At 42.9% G+C, this 23,387-nt stretch overlaps 1 protein-coding gene across 2 annotated transcripts in view; it reads left to right on the top strand.

Moving 5' to 3' along the window:
- The window catches only part of TBC1D32 (TBC1 domain family member 32), a 66,993-nt gene that overhangs the window by 35,613 nt on the left and 7,993 nt on the right, over nt 1–23,387 (top strand). For both annotated transcript variants that reach the window (XM_075853236.1, XM_075853237.1), the window contains 11 exons: nt 4,473–4,560; nt 5,501–5,619; nt 7,232–7,351; nt 9,577–9,665; nt 10,200–10,322; nt 13,109–13,217; nt 14,889–14,982; nt 15,478–15,600; nt 17,113–17,196; nt 18,538–18,601; nt 21,211–21,326. In XM_075853236.1, the coding sequence (XP_075709351.1) occupies nt 4,473–4,560; nt 5,501–5,619; nt 7,232–7,351; nt 9,577–9,665; nt 10,200–10,322; nt 13,109–13,217; nt 14,889–14,982; nt 15,478–15,600; nt 17,113–17,196; nt 18,538–18,601; nt 21,211–21,326 (1,129 nt within the window). The remainder of the gene's footprint in view (nt 1–4,472; nt 4,561–5,500; nt 5,620–7,231; nt 7,352–9,576; nt 9,666–10,199; nt 10,323–13,108; nt 13,218–14,888; nt 14,983–15,477; nt 15,601–17,112; nt 17,197–18,537; nt 18,602–21,210; nt 21,327–23,387) is intronic.

Here is a 23,387-nt window from a genome sequence, read left to right on the forward strand (position 1 = left end):
CAACTGTAAGTGCTATTATTGTAAAGGAATCATCACAGCCACAAAATAGTAGGCCACACAAATTAACAGCGGGGCCGCCATATGCTGAAGCACGTGGCATGTAGAAATCGCTTATTGTCAGTTGCATCCCTCGCTGCAAAGTTCCAAACTGGAAGTGACCTCATAAATGTGCGTCACGAATTTCATGAAATGAGCAGCTGCAGACAATCCTAAGATCACCGTGCACAATGCCAAGTGTCGGATAAAGAGGTGTAAAGCACGCCACCACTAGTATCTGGAGCGATGAATCATCTTTCACTCTCACAGTCTGATGGATGAATCTTGGTTTGGCAGATACCAGGAGAACCCTTCCTACCAGAATGCACAGTGCTGTAAAATTTGGGGGAGGAGGGATTGTTCAGAGCTGCTTTCAGGGTTTAACCTATTACTTCCAGTGAAGGGTAATGTTAATACTAAATCATACAAAGACATTTAAGACAATTATATGCTTTCAACTTGGTGCCGATTGCTAGCCAGACCTTCTCATCCAACATCAGTGTCTGACCTCGATAAATGCACAAATTCCTACAGACACACGAGTGGAGGTGGTTTAAGCTGCAACAGGGAGCAGAGTTTCCTTTTAAAATGTTTTGGAATAGGATGTCCAACGAGCTCGTACAGGTGTTATCGTCAGGTGTCCATGTACGTTTAGCCATATAGTCTATATGTATGACACTGACGTGGATGCAGATTTAGATTTAAACAATGGCGCACACTACCTAATAATGGAGAATTTTATTCCCCTTAAAGTAGAGAAGGCAGAAAAGGTTTGCACCAATTTGATTAAATTGATTGAAAAAAAAAATTGCCAATTCACTGCACGTTATAAATGTGTCTTTTGGAAAGGCGCATTTTTCGCTGAAAACTGGCCTAAAACACATTGATAAATGTGAGCCAATGTTTCTGTGCTCCTAGATTGAATACGGCTAGTGGAAAGCAAGTCTTCTTATGTGTGTATAAGAGGAAATCTAATTTTTGTATCATGTACGTAACTTCAAGAACGGACAACGAAATACAGAAGTATACTGGAACACCCGAACATTACCCGTTGCCTCCCCATAAAGAAAAGTTTCCTAATTGTATCAATAGGTATCTATTTTAAACACTGCTGTCCGCCAAAGCTGAGAGCAAGACTGATTGTGGCTCTCTGCTTTATCTAATAGAGGTGGATTTCGATGCGGGGATCACCACTATTTGGTATATACAACATAATAGAGCATTTGATAACAAATATTGGATTCAGTCCATTGCCAATGGAATGAAAGTGGATTTCCAGGGACAGACTTACTGATGTGCTTACTTGCCTCAGAATATACTGTACGTGGCAGTGATCTGATAATATTCATTTTCTCAATGGTAGTTTAGTTACTTGCCAACCTGTCCTTCCTCTAATGGAAATCAACGCTCTGTGCGCTGACCTAGTCTACTTTCACACAACAGTATTCTTTATCAGTGGATGAAAATTTGGAACCCAAAACCAGTAATGGGTCCAAAACACTCGGAAGAAGTGACAATCTTTCCATTATACTTTTTCGATTTATGCTCCACTCCTGGTTTTGGCTTATAAATACTGACCAGAATACTGCCGTGTGACTGAGATTGTGCTGGACTAGTGCTTATAAACAGCAGCCTGTCTGACCTGAAATGGTATTCTTGGACTTCTCAGTTAACACATTTATGTAGGTGGAAAAGGGAGAATTAGTGTAGGGCATTTATTTATTGTCCAACCTTTTTTTTCTCCAGATAATATACATCCTCTTCATGTCCTATTTCGTGTCCGTTCTGTACTCTGGTCATATCCCGGGGGCCTCCCCCTTCTCAGACAGGCCTTGTTCATTTGGTTGGCTGTTAGGAAGTTATTTCAATTTGTTACTTTCGACATACTTACCTCTCTATGGCATAGTTCATTAGGGTGCTCCTGAATCCATAGGGTGTCTTAGACCTGTTTAACGGCTGCGGTCGTGGAATGCCCCTCACTGTCAGAGGGCTGCGACCGTAGACTCTCGGGCTCTTGCCAGCATCTCCCTCCTCAGAGACACCAGCTCGCGTGGCCGTCCTGCCCTGGACTGGGTTCTAAGGTGCGCGCTTGTCCCCGACCTTAAAGGGCCAGCGCTTGCATTCTAAAAGTTCCCTAACCAATCCCCAGATCACCCTGGTCTATAAAAGGGCTCCGCCCTTTCACTCCTTGCCTTAGCGTTGTTATGTCTACCCATGTTCGTTAAGCAAATGGTCCTTAGTTCTATCCTGCTCCCTGTGTTCCCGTATCCTGCTTCCACTGCCATTATCAAAACTGTCCCATTATGCTGACAGTTTGCTCCCTGAAGAGCCAGTAAAAAAAGGCTCCATGTTGGAGCAGTGAAATTAATATAGGGACTATCTGCCAGAATAGTATAGAAGCTCTGAGTTTGGAGGCCGCTCTTCTCAGAGCAAACAAGCAGCCTCCAACATATACAGAGGAAAGGACTTCAACTCCCACACAAACAAGAGGACTTGTGATCAGGGTCCAGGCTAGTGTGGGAATTGTATAGATGCTAGTCGGTCCCTGGTGCACACAAAAAGAAAGTGACACTAGTGGATACAGTCCTGAGACTCTAACTCTGGTCAGAATTGTATTTTAAACACTTTCACACCAGGGCGTTTATTTTTTTGTATAGTTTCAAACAAATCCAATAAAGCTTATGTTTTAGATTAACACCTTAACGACGAAGGACTGATATATCTGTCCTATGTAGGAGCTAGTTCCCGCATAAGGACGGATATATCCGTCCTGTGATGGCGCGGGTACTGACACTGTACCCACGCGATCAGCGGCAGGAGCACGGCTGTTATACACAGCCTGGCTCCTGCCCCAACTGACGGAATCGAAGTGCACGCTGATTCCGGCAGTTTAACCCATTAGATGCTGCTGTCAATAGCGACAGCGGCATCTAATGTGTTTGACAGAGAGAGGGAGCTCCCTCTGTCACCCCATCTCTGGCCCCGCAAAAAAATTGCGGGGCCTTGTTAGGTTTCCATGGCAGCCCGGGGCCTAACACAGTCCCCCAGGTCTGTCTTCAGCAACTGCCTATTAGGCCATGCCAGGGACATGGCCTAATAGATTGCCTGTCAGTTTTACACTGACAGGCAATAATGCTTTGGTATATTAAGTATACCAAAACCTTATATCTGCGATCTAAAGATCACAAAATAAAGTCCCCTAGTGGGACGAAAAAAAAAATTAAATAGTTAAATAAAGTTTCTGAAAAAAATAAATAACATACAGTAAAAATAAAATAAAACTTTTTTTCCCATTTAGCAAAAGTGTCAAAACAAATAAGACACACACATATAAGGTATCGCCGCGATTGTAACAACTCGAACACTAAATTTAACACATTAATTAAACCCCCGGATGAACGGCGTCCCGTCCAAAAAAAAAATAATAAAACAATGGCAAAAATTTTTTTTTTCTCCCATTCCCCCCATAAATAATAAAAGTTAATCAATAAGTCCCGTCTACCCCATAATAGTACTAATGAAAACTACACCTTGCCCCACAAAAATCAAGCCCACATACGGCCACATTGACGGAAAAATAAAGAAGTTACGGCTCTTGGAATGCAGCAATGCAAAAACAAGTACATTTTTTCTAAAAAGTTTTTTTGTGCAAACGTAGGAAAACATATAAAATCTTTACATATTCGGTATCACTGTAATCGTGCTGACCCATAGAATAAAGGTAACATGTTATTTATGCTGCACAGTAAACAGCATAAATTTATAACATGAAAAGCAATGCTGGAATAGCTGCTTATTTTCAATTCTCTCCTAAAATAAAGTTAATAAAAGTTAATCGATGTATTATATACATCTAAAAATGGTGCAAATGCAAATCACAACTCGTCCCGCAAAAAACAAGCTCTTATACGGCTATGTCGACAGAATAAAAAAAAAGTTACGACTGTTGGAATGCGGCCGTGAAAAAACAAAAAATAATCCTTGGTCAGTAACGCACAAAATGGACTGGTCGTTAAGGGGTTAGCACAAGTGCTTCTGCCGCTTCGTTTTCGCGATCGGTGGGAGTCTCCGTGCTCGGACCCCCACCAATCAAATCTTCTGACATGTCACTATGACATGTCAGAAGTTTGTTCAACGTTTAGTTACCCTTTAAGGGAAAAAATTGTATCTTAACAAGCAGAGCTTCAAATGTGAGGAACTAGGAGGCAGACTCTTCTTATCAGACTTTGCAGCTAAGCTGCAGTCACTGATCATATCTACGCCCTTATGGATTAGATTTAAAAGTTCAGCATTACATAGCATTAGTGAATTACATATCATTTTGAAAAACCTAACTGAATATTGTCTGCTTTAGGTATTTTTGGGTGCTTTAATATAAATTACCTGCCTAGTATTCTCACAGCTCTTGAATACATATATTGTTTAATTTTTTGCAGGTTAACAGAAGTGAAAAATTTGGCTATGGAGTTTTGGTTACACAGGTAGCAGCAACAGCTCCTGGTGCAGTAGCCCTGCGAAAGTCAGGTAATATTCTGATTGGTTTGGATATGGTTTGGTAATTTAATCTGTGCATCAGAAAAAAAGAGCTCAGATCCCTATAAGGATATATTATGAAATTGATGAGTACAGAAATGTGAACCTAGTGCTAAAAGATTGACCTATTTAATGTGGTTTTCTTTGATCCATAAAAATATCAAACTTTTTAATTCCACATTGCCCCCCACCCCAAGTCCACAAGATACCCTACACTTTTAAATTTAAAAAAAAAAACCCTGCATGATGTTGTGACATCCATTGTCGCCAATCGATGCAGTGAGATGTAATGTCACTATTGACACATAATTCCAAGCGAAACTGAAATGGAATTAGAAAAATTACTGTTTTTAGATCTAAACTCTATTCAACCCTATATCACAATCCGAAAAACCACAAAACTTGGGACATGAGACATTGAGGCTTTAGAAAACCCATTTGAAAATATCCTATTAGGGAATTCCTAATATAACACTAATAAAGGGGGAACTCTGTTTAGGACTCTCATCTGTTAGCCAGAATGGAGAGCAGCTAAAAAGAGCATGTTTAGATCTAGAGGACTCAGCACACAGACGGCCCAGCGTAAATAGATGGCCAATTGATTTAAATGGGAACAGTGTAATGCTTTGTTTTCCCTGTGGTTGCGCTGCAGGGGAATTGAACACTTGATGCCCGGTTTCCCCATAGGTTACCCCAAAGTGTACAACCTTTCTGAAAAGGGGCATCTATAATTTGTCGATGAACGGTTAAATCGCTTTTAAATCCACCTTCACATCCTTTTTTAGAAGGATCCTAAACTTTGGTTTGGGAGGCTGTACAGCAAGCACTCCTGTATTCCCCTTTATGGACACTTTACAGATGCCCTTATTTGAAGCAATGCTGACAATGTCTGGTTTTGGTCACTAAATAATTTTGCAAACACTTCTTGCAGGCTTTATCCAGGCTTTTGTCACGGAGTTGTGGGCTGCCCTTGAATGTGGACGAGTAGATGTCAGGGTTATTCATCCCAAACCCACTCCTGTGGATCCTATAGACAGGAGCTGCCAGAAGGTAAATGTGCACTTTGAAAAGACATGACAAACCAAAAATAATAAAAGTTGCTCCTCCATACATCTACTGATTTCTAGGGGTCTTGCTGCATTCATTCCTTGCACCTGCATAAAAAAGTTTACCTATGGTACCAGCAGCATAAATGATGTGAGGCATTTTCCTAATACAAAGCACTTAAAGTGTAGCTAAACATCTGACAAACTTCTGACATGTCATAGTGACATGTCAGAAGTTTGGATTGGTGGGGTCCGAGCACTGAGACCCCCACCAATCACTAGAACGAAGCAGCTGAAGTGCTCGTGTGAGCGCTCAGCTGCTTTGTGTCTGTTCAGCTTTTTCCGGAAAGCCGATGCATCGGAGTACGGGCTCATAGATTTTCTGTTGAGTCCGTACACCGATACATTCACTATGACATGTCAGAAGTTTCTCAAACGTTTAGCTACACTTTAAGGCTATAGCAGTCCCTTACTTTATTACAGAGCTCCGATCCGCTATTCCTGCTTACATATCCTTGTGTTTGCACCACTAGGGTACCTATCTCTATAGAGCTGTCTATGACTTGTATTGACCGAATTTACATTTATATGTATGGAACATGTCTACATACAGCTTGAAGGAAGTATCTAGTCATAAAATAAATACAGAACATTCTAAGTCCCCCATACACTGTATAATTATTTGCTACAATTTAAATTTATTACAGGTATATATATTCTTTTGCTATTGTATTTTAGGTGACGTGAATAACATTTACTCTCGTAACAATGGCACCTGTCAAGGGGGGGGGGTTATGTTAGTCAGCAAGTGTACAGTCCGTTCATAAATGTTGATGTGTTGGAAGCTGGAAGAATGGGCCTTTTAACAAAGCGACTTTAACAAAGACCAAATTGTGATGACTGGGACAGAGCATTTCCAAAATGGCAGGTCTTGTGGGGTGTTTCTGGTATTCAGTGGTCAGTACCTACCAAGAGTGTCCAAGGAAGGCGAACCGGGGACGTGATTAGGGGCGCCCAAAGCTCATTGATGTGTGTGCAGAGTGAAGGCTATCCCATCTGATCCCACAGAAGATCTGCTGTAGAAAAAATAGCTGAAAAAATTATTCCTGGCTATGATAAAAAGGTGTCAGAACCCACAGTGTGTTGCAGTCAGCTGTATTTGGGGCCGCATAGCCGCAGACCCGTCAAAGTGCCCCATCCACTTGCAAAAGCGCCTACAATGGGCACGTGAGCATCAGAACTGGACCTTGGAGCAATGGAAGAAGGTTGCCTGGTCGGATGAATCACGTTTTCTCTTGCATCAAGTGGACGGCCGGGTGCGTGTGTGCCACTTAACTGGGGAGTAGATGGCACCAGGATTCACTGTGGGAAGAAAGCAAGCCAGCAGAGGCTGTGTAATGCTCTGGTCAATGTTCTACTGGGAAACTTTGGATACCACAGGACACCTTCATTGATCTTGTGGAGCTCATGCCTCAACGGGTCAGAGCTGTTTAGGAGGCACAAGTGGGATCTACACAATATTAGGCAGGTGGTTTTAATGTTATGACTGAACAGAATACTTAACCATGTCACATATATAAAAGTATATAGATTTCAGATTTTTTTTCCCAATGTAGTCTTTTCTAGCCCTGATGAACTTACTGTCATCATATCATGCTGTATATGAGCTACTAGGGAAGCAAGATTTGCCATCAAAAGACGAGTACTCTCTCCGTGAAGTCCCCACATCTTTTGTTGTGAGTAAGAATAGTTTGCAGAAATGTCAATTTATCAATGTCCACTCTGATAATTATTCTGTCATAGAAAACATGGAATTGCCATGGAGCTCTTTAACCCCTTAGTGACCACCAATACGCCTTTTCACAGCGGTCACTAAGGGGCTTTAGGCTAGGCCGCCGCGGCGGCCCAGTCTAAGCCCTACACGGGTGTCCCGTGCAGGCTGGAGCCAGGGCTCGGCTGTCTGATGACAGCCGGACTCCTGCTCCAACGACTGTTAAATGCTACGATCAATAGCGATCGCGGCATTTAAATCGTTTACAGAGGGAGGGAGCTCCCTCTCTCACCCATCGGCGACCCGCAAATGCAATCGCGGGCCTCCGATAGGGTTCCATAGCAGCCGGGGGCCTGATAAAAGCCCCCAGGTCTGCCCTGGACATATGCCTATTAGGATGTGCCGGAGGCCCCATGCACATGACCGTAATTACGGCCCGTAATTATGGGCTCATAGGCTTCTATTGGCCACGGGTTTGCATACGGGAAGGTGCCCGGGCTGTTGAAAAATATTTCAGGCTGTAATTACGGCACGGGCAGGCCCATAGAAGTCTATGGAGCTCCCGTAATTACGGGTGGCTACGTGTGTGCACCCATAATTACGGGAGCGTTGCTAGGTGAGCGGATTTCAATTTTTGAATAAAGAGAAGCAGAGATAATGGCGTCTGAGCGATCATGTGACATCATTTCCAGCCCCCTTTTTTTACGGGTCCGTGAATACGGGTGGAATACGGATGACAATGGACCCGTATCTACGGGCACGGGTCCATAAATACGGGTTAAATACGGGTTAAAAACGTGTGACAACGGACCCGTATTTACGGGAGGGAAAAAATACAGTCGTGTGCATGGGGCCTAATAGATTGCCTGTCAGATTTAGGGTATGTGCACACACACTAATTACGTCCGTAAGTTACGGACGTATTTCGGCCGCAAGTACCGGACCGAACACAGTGCAGGGAGCCGGGCTCCTAGCATCATAGTTATATACGATGCTAGGATTCCCTGCCTCGCTGCAGGACAACTGTCCCGTACTGTAATCATGTTTTCAGTACGGGACAGTAGTTCCACGGAGAGGCAGGGACTCCTAGCATCGTACATATGTATGATGCTAGGAGCCCGGCTCCCTGCACTGAGTTCGGTCCACTACTTGCGGCCGAAATACGTCCGTCACTTACGGACGTAATTAGTGTGTGTGTACATACCCTTACACTGACAGGCAATAATGCTTTGGTATACTAAGTATACCAAAGCATTATAGCAGCGATCTAAAGATCTCAGAGTAAAGTCCCCGAGTGGGGCTAATAAAATAAGTAAGCAATGTGAAATAAGTTATTAATAAAAATTACAGTAAAAAAAAGAAATCAATTTTTTTTCCATAAAAAGTGGTTTTATTTAGTAAAAGTGTAAAAATAAATAAAAGTACACCGTAATGTCACAAACAATAAAGTTAATATGTAATTTAAACCACAAGGTGAACACCGTAAAACAAAACGCAAAAAACAATGGCAAAATTGCTATTTTTACATTGCCCCCCCAAAAAAGTCATAATAAAAGTTAATCAGTAAGTCCCATGTACCCCAAAACAGTACCAATCAAAACTACGTCTCGTCCCGCAAAAAACAAGCCCAAAAAAATTACACATTGATGAAAAAATAAAAAAAATTACAGATCTTGGAAAGCGACGATGCAAAAACAAATAATTTTAGTTCAAAAGTGTTTTTATTGTCGTAAAACATAAAAAACCTCTACATATGTGGTATCGTCACAATCGTACCGACCCATAGAATAAAGGTAACGTGTTATTTACGCCGCACAGTAAACGGTGTCAATTTAAAATGCATAGAACAATGGCGGAATTTCATGTTTTTTTTCCTACTCCCCCCCCCAAAAAGTTAATAAAAGTTAATCAAAAAATGATATGTACCCCAAAATGGTGCCATTAAAAAGTACAACTAATCCCGCAAAAAACAAGTCCTCATACAGCTATGTCGACGGAAAAATAAAAAAAGTTATAGCTCTTTGAATGCGACTATAGAAAAACGAATAAAATAGCTTGGTCATTAGGGCCTAAAATAGGCTGGCCACTAAGGGGTTAATCAATGCATTAATGTATGTCTGTATTTGGACTTATAATCGAGCTACAAGAGAAGAAATGAAATGTTACACTGTCTCTTTTTTTGTCTTCAAGGATGTATTTGATCGGCTTGTCATTGTAAATTCGGTTGCTAAAATTAATTCATTATTCAACTATGACCAGTCACACATTTTCGGATTAAGGTAATGGTAAATGTTGTTTTGGACTTGTTTTTGCATATGTCTGGCAGTCATGATAGGATATTATACAGCGATGTTGTATTTTGCAGATAGAAATACATTTTGTGGTTTAATAAGAACGCATCACCAGGCAGATTTCTTTCATTTAGACTTATCTATTAGAAGTCCTAATAACAGTAAGATAGTGGCTGCTATTGCACAGATTAAACACAGCCGCCTTTCCTGGACCTAAAGGGGATACGTGGCCCTACGAGGGCGATCTAAATGACCATTTCCTTCTCAGCTGATCTACCAATCACAGGGCTTGCCATTTATACCAGATAATTAACATAAAGTAGAACTTTACATCTGTATATGATATAATATATGTTATATAATAACCTTGTTCTACATCAATCCGAAAAGCAAAATGTTTGAAGTATTACTGTATGCCTGTGCTGGTGTCCTGCTATGAAACATATAAAAAGTTGCAATGGCTATAATAACATAAAGTGGCATTGGGTGTGATACCCATTTATCATTTTGTTCCATTTTCAGATTATTGAATGTCTTGTGCTGTAATCTTGATACTCTGTTACTTCTGGAATCCCAGTACAAAGTATGTGAGATGCTTTTTAATGCCCAGAGGGAAAACATTACAGATTCTTCTACAGGTTCACAGTAAGTGGCAGGGAAAAAAAATATCTATTGAATAAGATGTGTAAATTGGTAAATTAGGGCAGTTGTTTCATCAAGACAATCCCTTTCTCAAATGAAGCTGGACCCGTCGACTCACGGGTCCGGCTTCTGAAACTGTATCGGCTGTTTGATGGAAGAAGTTGTGGCTGAACATATGTTTCAAATGACTGGCCAACTATTTTATAGGTAGGTGGGCTGAGTCTGCCACATTGAGATCTGCTCTTTATAAGCAGGGGGGCCCCCCTCTTTGATGGCCTTATGCCCTAAAAAAACATATGGAAAGGGACTGTCTTATTAAAAAATTCGAAAAAAACTTTTTGCTGCTGAAAATGTGTTAAAATAACAATGCCCATTAAATGCCCTGCTGCACCAGCACCGATGCTTCCGTGGTCCTCCGCCAGTCTCTGTTGACCTCTTAGCAGTGATGATGTGCTATAGTGGCATGTGACGCATGCAGCCAATTGTTGGCCTGAGTGGTCACGTGCTGTATTTCCTAGCACTAGTACGGCACAACGTCACTGCTGCAATGTAAACAGAGACCAGCGGGGTATCACGGGAGCATCTACTCTGGAAATTAGGGGAGTAAAAGGGCACCTGTCACCTCTCGTGACATATCTGTTTTAGTAAATAATTGTATTCCCAATAAAGTAATAATTCTGGAGCATCTTTTCTTAAAACTTTTTTGCGTTGTACCATTCCTCTGTTGTTCCTCCTAAAAAATTTGGAATAAATTGACAACTGGGCGTTACCATTTAGTGTGTGTGTGTGTGTGTGTGTGCATACACACACAGCCTGACATTGTCCAATCAGTGCGCACAGTCTGAGACTGTGTAGGAAAACACCCCTTCAACAAGTGGAATGGTAACACCCAGTTGTCAATATATTTATAAGTTTCTAGGAGGAATAACAGAGGGACGGCACAATGCAGAGATAAAAGAAAAGATGCTTGACAATTGTTATTTTATGGACAACACTAAAACAGACATGTCAGGAAATCTGACAGGTCCTCTTTAACCTGTAAGGCCCCATGCACACGAACGTGCTTTTGCGGCCGCAATGCCCCCGAAAATCCACGGGAGAATTGCGGCCCCATTCATTCCTATGGGGACATGCACACGGTCCGTGCATGGCCCTGGAGCCCGGACCGCAGAAAGAACTGACATGCCTTATTACGGCCGTGTTCTGCGGTCCGGGCTCATTGAAAATAAAGGCCATGTGCACGGCCCGCGATTTGCGGACGGCTCGCGGGTGTCACCAGGAAATCACGGCTCTGCGCATGGCTACGGTCGTGTGCATGAGGCCTAAGTATTATCTATTTTGTTATTTGAACACATATTCATAAGCAACATTTTTTTTTTTTTACAATTGGACAACCCTTTATCAGGAGAGGGGGATGCTGTTCACCCTTGAGAGTTTGTTTGCGAGGGCATGGCTAAACGTGACAGAGCTAGTAAAAGATGCAGGACTGTCTGGTTAGGCTGTGTTCACATCAGTGTCCGGATTCAGTTGATGGGTTCCGTCAGACCTTTCCGTCGGACGAACCCATCAACGAAAAGGCAAACGGAAACCATAGCTTTCGTTTGCATTACCATTGATTTCAGGGGTAATGCTTCCGTTGCTAATGGTTTCTGTTTGTCTCCGTTCCGTAAGGTTTCCATTTTTTTGGACAGGATCAATAGCGCAGTCGACTATTTAACATTTGAAATTTGACTATTTGAAATCAATGGTAATGCAAACAACCTTGGGTTCCTCCGACAGAAAGGTCTGACGGAAACCCATCAATGGAAACCGAACGCTGATGTGAACAGGCCCTAATATATTCAATCTGAGAAAACCACTAATAATAATTACATGCACACGACCGTATTTTTTCCCACCCGTAAATACTGGCGTAAATACGGGTCCGGTGTCACACGTATTCCACCCGTTTTGCACCAGTATTTACGAACCGTGCCCGTAAATATGGGTCCGGTGTCACACGTATTCCACCCGTATTTACGAGCACGTTTTTGGCGGCAAAATAGCACTGCACTAATCGGCAGCCCCTTCTCTCTATCAGTGCAGGATAGAGAGAAGGGACAGCCTTTTCTGTAATAAAAGTTAAAGAAATTCATACTTACCCGGCCGTTGTCTTGGTGACGCGTCCCTCTCTTCACATCCAGCCCGACATCCCTGGATGACGCGGCAGTCCATGTGACCGCTGCAGCCTGTGATTGACCTGTGATTGGCTGCAGCGATCACATGGCCTGAAACGTCATCCAGGACGTCGGGCCGGATGTCGAGAGAGACGCGTCACCAAGGCAACGGGCGGGAGACCGGACTGGAGGAAGCAGGAAGTTGTCGGTAAGTATGAAAGTCTTTTATTTTTTACAGGTTTATACTGATCGGTAGTCACTGTCCAGGGTGCTGAAAGAGTTACTGCCGATCAGTTAACTCTTTCAGCTCCCTGGACAGTGACTATTTACTGACGTCGCTTAGCAACGCTGCCGTAATGACGGGTGCACACATGTAGCCACCCGTCATTACGAGAGCTCCATAGACTTCTATGGACTGTCCGTGCCGTTATTACGGCCTGAAATAGGACATGTTCTATCTTTTTCAACGGCACGGGCACCTTCCCGTGAGAAAACGGGAAGGCACCCGTCGCCAATAGAAGTCTATGAGCCCGTTATTACGGGTCGTAATTACGACCCGTAATAACGGGAGTTTTTACGGTCGTGTGCATGAGGCCTAACTTGTTTACTGGTAATATTTGCATGCATTTGCAGGAATATCATTATTGATGGTCTGTCTGTGGAGAGAAACCATATTCTGGTACGGATGAATGTAATTGGAGGACCACATGAGCGAGTTTTACCCCCGAGGGTGTTGCTTCAGGTGAGGATCTATGCTTTAATACATTTGTGCCTCATTGATTGTTAGAATAAGTACTAATATAATACTTCTTATTAATATAATACCAAGTCTTTTTATCATGGAAAATCAGCAAATGTAAAGGCATTAAAACGGATCTGTCACCATGCTATGCTGCCCAGTTTGAGGCCAGCATATCACAGGGAGCTGTCTGCTCTACTATTAGCTCAAACTAAACAAAAATATTGTGCCTTTTTAAGCTAATAGCAGCTAACAAAGAATACAGCGGAATCCTAGTTATTAGTCCACTGTATTTTTGTGGGTAGCACTCCCCCCGACGCTCTCATCAGTTATTGATGGCTGCCGTGTATCTACATGTATACATGACTGATCCCCTTTAAGGAAATCTGGGGTCATCTTTTAAAATAAGTAAAATGTGAACAGTGAGAACTAACTTTTATCTTAGGCTACATTCACATGACGTTTTTTTTAACAGCCGACGCACGGCCTTTTTCAGAACAATGTAGTTCTATGGCTGTATTCACACAGCCGTTTTTTTGGAAAAAACGTCCAGGGATTCCGCTCCTAGAGAGAGCCCCTCAAGTCACTGTCCGTATATGGGATCATGCGAATTACAAAACACGCTGCAGACTGCAATTAAGTGGAAATAATATAAAAATGAAAAGTTTTTAGGGTCAGTTCACATGTTGCATAAATACTGCAGAATTTCCGCAATGGAATTAGTTACGGAAAATCTGCAGCATAATACAGTAGCAGCAAAGTGGATGAGATAGAACTAATCTCATCCACGTGCTGTGGAAATAGTCAGTGGAAGAAAACGCTCCATAATCAACATGCAGTGCAGAGTTTTATTCCGCAGCATGTCAATTTGCGTAAACGCTGCTTATTTGTTCCGGGTTTTCCCCATTAAATTTAATGGGGAGGTAAAACCCGCAACAAATAGCAGTTGTTGCATTTATTGCTGTGGGGGAAAAAAATCTTATACTTACCCAGAAATCTGTATTTCTTCCTCCAGGCCTGCCTCCTGGGATGGCGTTTCATCCCATGTGACTGCATGTCTCTGACACACGGGATCCAGCTGATAATGATCACATCTAAGTTCAGAATTTAGATGTGATTGCTATCAGCTTTAAGGGCCTTTTACACCGGCCGATAAGCGGCCGATCAACGAGACATTGTTGATCGGCGCTTGTTTGCTCCTGTCACCAGGCGCTATGGATGGGGACGAGCGGTCATTATTCTGATCGCTCGTCCCCCATACATTATCGTCATGTCGGCAGCGCATCTCCCTGTTTACACAGGGAGATGTGCTGCCGACAACGATAATATTTTACTTTTTTATGACCAGCAGATGATTGAGCGTTTGAGGGCAATTATCGGCAACGAGTGTTATATGAGTGCTCGTCTGCAAGATAATCACTGAGTGTAAAACTCCTTTAGTCTGAAAATCAGATCACATCAGAAGAATAGTTCTGTCATAATGTTATGTGACGCTACCGCAGTTGAAAGATAAGCCACATTGTTTTCGGATGTACTGCTGCTGCAGGAACATCCAATGCTACTATAGCATTGCAGAAAGCACATGCTGACGCTATTATTATATATTTTCATTTTCTAAATATTAGTTTGGAAATCTTTTTATTAATCCGCCCTATCTGTGATTTCTTTGTGTAGGGTAACGATCCGTATCCTTGGTCAATGTTTTCATCCTATCCTTTACCAAAGTGCTATATACCAGAGGTTTCTGGAACTGAGGACCCTAAACAAGGTGGGTAGTAAGATATCACTATTAAAACATCACCGTGTACTTAAAGTTGTTCTGCACAGATTATGTTATGTTAGGTTTTACACTATTTTGCATTATAATTTTGAGGCTGAATGTAGCCACAAAATGCAGAAGCAAGAAGGGAGCAGTAATAATGGCTGCAGGCTCGTCTGTTCATATGGCTTCCATAGAACTCATTGTACGCAGGCTTGTCCTTGCAGCACTTCCGGATGAGCTGCATTTTATAACGTGTGAGCAATGTGTGAGAACCCTGTCAATGAAAAGTGACCTCCATGTATTGATGTAATGACTAAGGTCATCCAGCGAGTACATTTACAGACAGCGATTTGCTAATCTTACCTTTTTAGCAAACCTAATGATTTGCGATTTTGATTATCGACGTTAAGACTAATCAAAATTAGTCAAAAATGTACGAACTGTACGTGTTATCAAGGTGTGTAAAGCCACCCTAACTTATTGGTGTACTTCTTCTCCTAGACCATGAGCTCATGAAGTTTCTCTCATCTGGAGGCACGGACCAAAGGGTAACTTGGCTAGAGAATTGTAAGAAACTGTTCTGTAAAACCATTAAAACCAAGCCTGGAGTATTAAGAGGATCAGGTGAGTGCTGTATGTTTTATTATCTATAGTAGATCTCATAGGAGGTCAAGACAAAGATATAGTTGCATTGAATGAATGCTATCAAAAGACCTTAAAGGCTATGTAAACCTTTTGAAGGGCATTTTTTATTTTATTTTTTTTAATAAACAGGCCAGTCAGTGTGTTTGGTATAACTTTTTAATTCGTTTTTTTTATAAAAAATTTGTTTTAATTTTTGAGATACAGCTGCTCTGTATTCTCTATACATAGAAGCTGTATCTTTCGCTAAGTCCTGTTCCCGTCAGGTCCGTGGGACTGACTGGTTCAGTGAAAGCGGGTCCTGAGCGTCTCTGACATGCAGGATCCACCTGTAATCTATCACATCTACCTTATGAACTTAGATGTGATAGATTACAGGAGGATCCTGCTTGTCAGACACGCAGGACCCACTGACCCTGAACCTGTCCGGTCCACGGCACTGACAGATTCAGGTAATAGCGAATGATACAGCTGCTCTCTATATAGGGTACAAAGCAGCTGTATCTAAAGAAGTAAAATTTATTTTTTATAAAAACTTTTTATAAAGTTACACCAAACACAATGACTGACCTGTTTACTAAAAAAAATAATTGCCATGCAAAGGTGTACATAGCCTTTAAAGGGTAATTAAATATTCAACAAACTTCTGACATGTCATAGTGACCGGTCATAAGTTTTGATCGGTGGGGTCCAAGCACTGAGACCCCCACCAATCGCTAAAACGAAGCGGCAGAAGCGCTCGTGTGAGCGCTGAGCTGCTTGCTTTCTGTTTGTTTTTTCTCGGAAAGCCGAGCAGTTGGTGTACAGACTCAATTGAAAGCCTATGAGCCCGTACACCGCTACAGCGGCTTTCTGAGAAAAGCCTTACATAAACTAAGCAGTTTGTTGAAAGCTTAGTTAGCCTTTAACTGACCATACACATAAAATGACTGTTAGCAAAATGGTCATACACCTGACGGCTATCCTTGGCTCAACTTGCCTGTTATATGGAGAATAAAGGATCACACTGTAAAAATCCAAACTGCAGTTTTAGGAGACATAAGGGGACTTTCAGACTATTATCATAGACGTTAAATATGCAAGATCTGGTGACAAAACCTCTTATCTATGGTAAATCTTAGTGTTTGTGCCCAATAAGACCATTAGTAGCACCAGAGTAGTTATCAAATGCCCAGTCAGCAAAGCAGTCCCTTGCCAACCGGCCACAATTCATCTAATGCCAGATGGGGCCTTTTAAACGTACACAATACCACCAGATAGTATAAAAAAATAAATTATAAAATGTTTTTAAACATTCCACAATTAATGCCTAAATAAAAGTAAAGTATATGGAAAGATACTCACGTTGGTGCAGGTGAAAGCTCAAAGTAATAGAGGGTAAGGACTGTGATTTTGTATTGTAGGCCGAGGCTGAGGAGAGGTTGAACATTTATATGTTGTACTATATGTGCTATTAACAAACTGCTCACTTGCATTACTTTTGTTTTCCTGCAGCGTATGGAGAATTATTAGAGAAATATATATCCCACATTTATGACATTCCTTCCAACTGTGTTTTTGAACGGTCTGAATATAAAGGTAAATTCAAAGCTAATTTTTTTTGTTTAAATCTTCAGAATTTTTTTATAGGATAACTCCAGCGGCAGCATTTACCCTTGTTTATTACTACTAGTCATGTAGCCCCTGCATCCTGAAATCCTCTTTAACTCCCTTCCAAAGAATGCAACATTTCAGTTATTTTCTAACTTTTAGGCTAGATCCACATGGGCCGTGTTTCACGTCCGAGGTGCAGCCGTGCGCTGCGCTGTGGGACACGATATCACGCATCCTCCACAGACTAGAGTCTATGGAGGGATGCGTGAAGCGTGAAAAAATAGGACATGCCCTATTTTCTCACGGACCCTTCACACGGTCCGTTGAAACAACGGCCGTGTGAACGGCCACATTGAATTATATAGGTCCGTGTGACTGCCGTTGTTTCAACAGCCGTCACACGGACGTTTAACACGTTTGTGTGAATAAGGCCTTAGGCCAGATTCACACGAACGAGTGCAAACTCGGTCGTGAAAAACGTCCGTTTTTCACATCCGAGTTGCACCCGTGCGGGTCCCGGTTTCACGTATTTTCATAGACTTAAGTCTATCGAGGTATCCATAAAAACTGAAGAAAATAAGACATGTTCTATTTTTCAACGGACCTTTCACACGGTCTGTTGAAACAAAGGCCGTGTGAACGGCCCCATTGAAATACATGCATCCATGTGACGGCCGTTGTTTTAACACACGGACGTATACTACGGTCGTCTGAATTTGGCTTTACAGAGGTCTGTGTCAATGTCGGATACTTTCAGGTCTATTGGCAGAAGATACAAGAGAGGAATTATCTTTGTAAATACATGTTAAAATATGGCGTCCGGGCGGAATGTGTTGTGAAAAGTGGGGCACGGCTTTAGAGTGGCACAGAGTGACACTGCTTTATCAGTATTGTCCACCACTTTTCTAATTCGGAAAGAAAAAACAATGCTAGGTCTAACCTAGGGCGTGAACCCTCTTGATTAATGTGGAACACACTGCTCAGGGGAGAGATGCAGGCGCTCCACTTGCACAATGCACCACAATATGTAGACATCTACTAAGGATTCTGTAATATGAGGGATAACTAGATTTTACTTCGCTAAGATTCACACACTTTCATTTTTTTATTTTTTATTTTTACGTTGTAGATCTTATTTTTTTTTTTTTTTTTAAAACATCAGAAAATCTACTACATAACTACAACACCACATAAACACTGCAAAAACATGACTGGTAGTTCACAATAACTGAATCACATCCAAAAGAACTTTAAATAACTAAATTGCTATGTGTAAATTGGCTTTCTAAAATAGGATTTCTAAAATTGTAATTTTTCTTCATCTAGATTTACACATACCGAATGAAAGTCTCACTCCATCCCAGAAACTGAGTGTAAGAATTGTTATCAGGTAAAATCTATGTAACAGTAAATGGCTCTACAATCCACTAAATGCATTTTTTTTAGAAGATAATACTTTGTGAGAAGTCCACCCTTTTTTTAAAGGAAGTAAACCCAGTAAATGCGCAACCATGTAATAAATAGCTGGGCCAAAACTGTCATAGCCACTCCTGAGCTGGGGATCCCCTATCCTCTATCTAAGGCCTCATGCACACGGCCGACCGCCGACACCCGCGGGCCACATTTTCATGCCGTGCTCCCATACAAAGTATGGGAACACGGCCCACAAAATCTGAAAAGTAGGACATGCTCCATATTTCCCGGCATGGTTCTATGGCACGGACACCTTTCCGTAGTGCTACGGAAAGGTGTCTGCGGCCAATAGAACCGGGCGATCCGTAATTGCGGACCGTATTGTGGTCCGCGATTAGACATTTTTTTACGGTCGTGTGCACGGGGCCTAAGACATTTATATGTCTACAGGGGTTGAATTTTGGGGAAAACCCTTTTAACATTTATAAGATTCATACAACTCTATCGCCATTAAGGTGAGTCAGTAGAAATGTTATTTTCTCAAATAATTTTAATAAAAATGTATCTGTTTAAAAAAAAAAAAGTTTCCACCTAAATGAATATATATATTTTTTTTTACTAAGATATCGTTGTTCGGGATAGGCTGCCTCACATAACCATTGTATAGTATAGCCTCTGGTGATTAGTCAGTGTATGTCTAGAAACTATTGTGTCAGATGTATTGCTGGTAAAAAAAAAAGAGCAGAGCGCCTCAAAGGGTTAACACCGTATGACGAAACTGTTACAGTAGTGTAGAAGTAGAAAAGTGCTGCCAGTGCCGCAGTTATACTGCCTTCAAGGACTCCGCAGATCTGGGGCGCTAGAACAGTATTCTCAATAAAGTAAAAAAATTTTAAAAATCACCAGGCATTGGCGCTACCATATAATGAGGTTGTTTTTATTATTAGACATCCAAAATAACGAGTTTCGGGAATACCACCACTTCTTGAGATGTCGGTACTGTGTAATCTGAAGAAGGGTTGTATCCCCAAAATACATTATTTTGAATGTCCGATAATAAAAAAACTACCTCATTATATGGTAGCGCCAATTTACCACACCCCACAGCGCTAGCAGTGATTTTAAACAAACGCTAAGTCTAGAAATGCTAAAAGTAAACAGGAGATAGATTTGCCCCCACTGGTTGTCAGTTTGCAGGAGTTTCCCCATGTTCCTAAAACAAACAGTCTTGCAGAAATCCTGCAGAGAACACAGGGGTTAGGCTATGTACCTATCACGGTTTTTGGCCTACGTTTGAGGTAGACACCGGGAAGAAACTTCCTATGTATACGTTAAACGTAGGGTGTGAAGGCACCAGCTTTATGTACATGCTCCTGAGGTGAAGCATAGAGTACAAAATGTACTGTGTCCAGAGTTCTTCACAGTCCTTCACTTTTTGCAGAGCAGCCAGCATAGAGAGAAAGAAGCTATCTGGAGACGGGGACAACACGAATAGGTCCCCAGGGCCTAGGTGTGAATAATTGCATTGCTGGGCTACATGGGAAATGAGGGTTGTTCAAACTAGATGGAACCGCGGTGCAAAAGTCATCATTTCAAATGTTTGCCCTCTTGGTGGTCCTTTTGTGATTATTTTAAAACTGTATGGGGACCATGGTTTTCAGTCTAGTTCTCATTCAGGACTATGATGCATCTTGGCTATGTACAGAATTAACATATCACTTTACCTGGTGAACACCCTATCCTTGTGTGGGAGAAGGAAGGTGGCTACTACTCTGGGTGCCGGAGTCGCTTCTACTTTGTTTGACATAATTGACAACTTTTTAAAAGGGACATCGGGGCGATTATAAAATGTGATGTTTAAAGTGGCACGTTCCGCGTGCCGGCCACATTTTTTGACCTTATGCCCCACCCATTTATAAGGTACACACCCCAATCTACGGCATTTGAATAGCAACTAGTGTGTTTGACCCCCTTGATCACATCCCAAAATGAATACAGACTCCAGATCTCACACACCCTAAATAAATATAGACCCTAGACCAGACCCTTTAAATACAGATTAGACCTCCTAAATAAATAGACCCCATATAGGACCTAAAAAAAAAATAGACCCCAGACTCCTTTTAATACAGACATCAGATCAAAGCCCCCTTAATACAGACGCCAGATTAGACCCCTTAATCTAGACCAGAGCCCCCTTCATACAGACCCCAGGTCAGACTACCCCTTAATACAGACCCCAGACCAGATGTTCATACACTCACCTCTTCCCATTCCTGCAGTCCTCTTCACTCCTCAGCGCTGCAGGCAGCGCCCTGTAAGCTTGGTTGTCCGTGGCGGGTTGCCAGCGAGTGAAAAGGACTGCAGGAATGGGAAGAGACAAGTATAATTTAAAGATGACACAGCTTCTGGGAGATTTGCTGGCTCTTCCAGAAGCCTCCCATTTTTCTGGAAGTCTCCCAGACATTCCCAGGAGAGTTAGCAGGTATGTTTTTAGGTCCATGATTTCTCAATTTCATCTCATTACTGTACATTTGTAAAAGTCTCCTTTTCTTCATAAAATAATGTGTGTTTCTGTTTCTTCAGGTATGGCAGACATCTAGGTGTTCTAGCTGGTAACAAAGAGCAGGATCTTACTCGGCTTCTTCGACAGTGTGAAAATTTCCTTCAACAGCAACAAGTATCTGTTAGCTCCCCATTACGTATCCTAAAGAGGTTCTCAAGCTAAAATTCTATTTAAAAAAAAAAATCTGTTTAGTACTATAGCATGGAAGGTGGCATGTTGTAGTATACTTTCAATCTGCTTTTCCCCTTCTGTGCTGTCTGCTCGGTGTCAGTAACGCTTTGAGATGAAAAGCTGAGTTATAACTGACAGTCTAGTTGTTGGTGATAACCTGCCTAACAACCACAGTATTTCCTATGAGATTGTCAGGAAGTATATCCCTAGCAACTAGTCTGTTTCAGATTACTCATTACTCAAGACACAATTGGCACAGAATTTAGGACTGAGAAGGGTCTTAATGTGGCAATGAGAAATGTATGGAATATGAATTTTACCGAATATAATTACCGGGGAGGAACTAATAAGGCTCTGTTCACATCTTTGTCTGAGGCTCCATCACATGTTCCGGCATATTTTTTTAAATGACCACGACGTTCCTTGACAGACCCTATTATGAGTCAATAGGGTATGTCAGGCACTGGTGGTATCCGTTGTACGACAGATCCGGCACGGCGTCATTGCTTCTGTTATAAACAGAAACCAGGACGAATATGTGAACATAGCCTGCAGTGGCGTAACTACCGCCGTAGCAGCCATAGCGGCTGCTACGGGGCCCGCGGCATGAGGAGGCCTGTGTCGCTCGCCGGCATGGGCCCTCACCGTGGCCGGAGGCTCCGCTAGCAGCCGCTATGGCTGCTATTGCGCGACGCCACTGAACACTACGGCAGAGCAGGGAGGTATCTCCCCGCTGTGCCATTAAACAAAAGACATGTATCCCCTATCCACAGGATAGGTGATATATGTGTGATCGCTGGCATTGATAGGGAGAACGGGGGACTGAAACTCCCCTGAAGTTCTCCATCACAAACCTCGGACTTCCGGGGTCTGTGTCGGCAGCTCTGTAGAAATGAATGGAGCGCCGGTCGCGCTTGTGCGCATGCGTGACCAGCGCTCCTTTCATTTTTATTGAGCTGCGCAGACGCCGGAAGTCAGAGGTTAGTCATGGAGAACTTCACTCCTTATCAGTGCCAGCGATCACACATGTATCCCCTGTCCTGTGGATAGGGGATACATGTATTTTGTAGGACACACTGTAGGTCGCATTTTTTTGGGAGGGGGGACACTGTATGGCGTTCCCCACAGGGGGGGAGCTGTATGGCGTTACCTACCAGGGGGGAGCTGTATGGCGTTCCCTACAGGGGGGGCTGTACGGCGTTCCCTACAGGGGGGGGCTGTATGGCGTTCCCTACGGGGGGCTGTATGGCGTTCCCTACAGGGGGGGGGCTGTATGGTGTTCCCTACAGGGGGGGCTGTATGGTGTTCCCTACAGGGTGGGGGGCTGTATGGCGTTCTCTACAGGGGAGGCTGTATGGCGTTCTCTACAGGGGGGGCTGTATGGCATTCTCTACAGGGGGGCTGTATGGCGTTCTCTACAGGGGGGGCTGTATGGCGTATACAGCCCCCTCTGTAGATTACGCCATACAGCCCCCTCTGTAGATTACGCCATACAGCCCCCCTGTAGAGAACGCCATACAGCCCCCTCTGTAGATAACGCCATACAGCCCCCTCTGTAGATAACGCCATACAGAGTCCCCCCTGTAGATAACGCCATACAGAGTCCCCCCTGTAGATAACGCCATACAGAGTCCCCCCTGTAGATAACGCCATACAGAGTCCCCCCTGTAGAGAACGCCATGCAGCCCCCCCTGTAGAGAACGCCATGCAGCCCCCTCTGTAGAGAACGCCATGCAGCCCCCTCTGTAGAGAACGCCATGCAGCCCCCTCTGTAGAGAACGCCATGCAGCCCCCTCTGTAGAGAACGCCATGCAGCCCCCTCTGTAGAGAACGCCATGCAGCCCCCTCTGTAGAGAACGCCATGCAGCCCCCTCTGTAGAGAACGCCATGCAGCCCCCTCTGTAGAGAACGCCATGCAGCCCCCTCTGTAGAGAACGCCATGCAGCCCCCTCTGTAGAGAACGCCATGCAGCCCCCTCTGTAGAGAACGCCATGCAGCCCCCTCTGTAGAGAACGCCATGCAGGCC

The sequence above is a fragment of the Rhinoderma darwinii genome, chromosome 2 (assembly GCF_050947455.1).
Source record: "Rhinoderma darwinii isolate aRhiDar2 chromosome 2, aRhiDar2.hap1, whole genome shotgun sequence".
NCBI classification, from domain to species: Eukaryota; Metazoa; Chordata; class Amphibia; order Anura; family Rhinodermatidae; genus Rhinoderma; species Rhinoderma darwinii.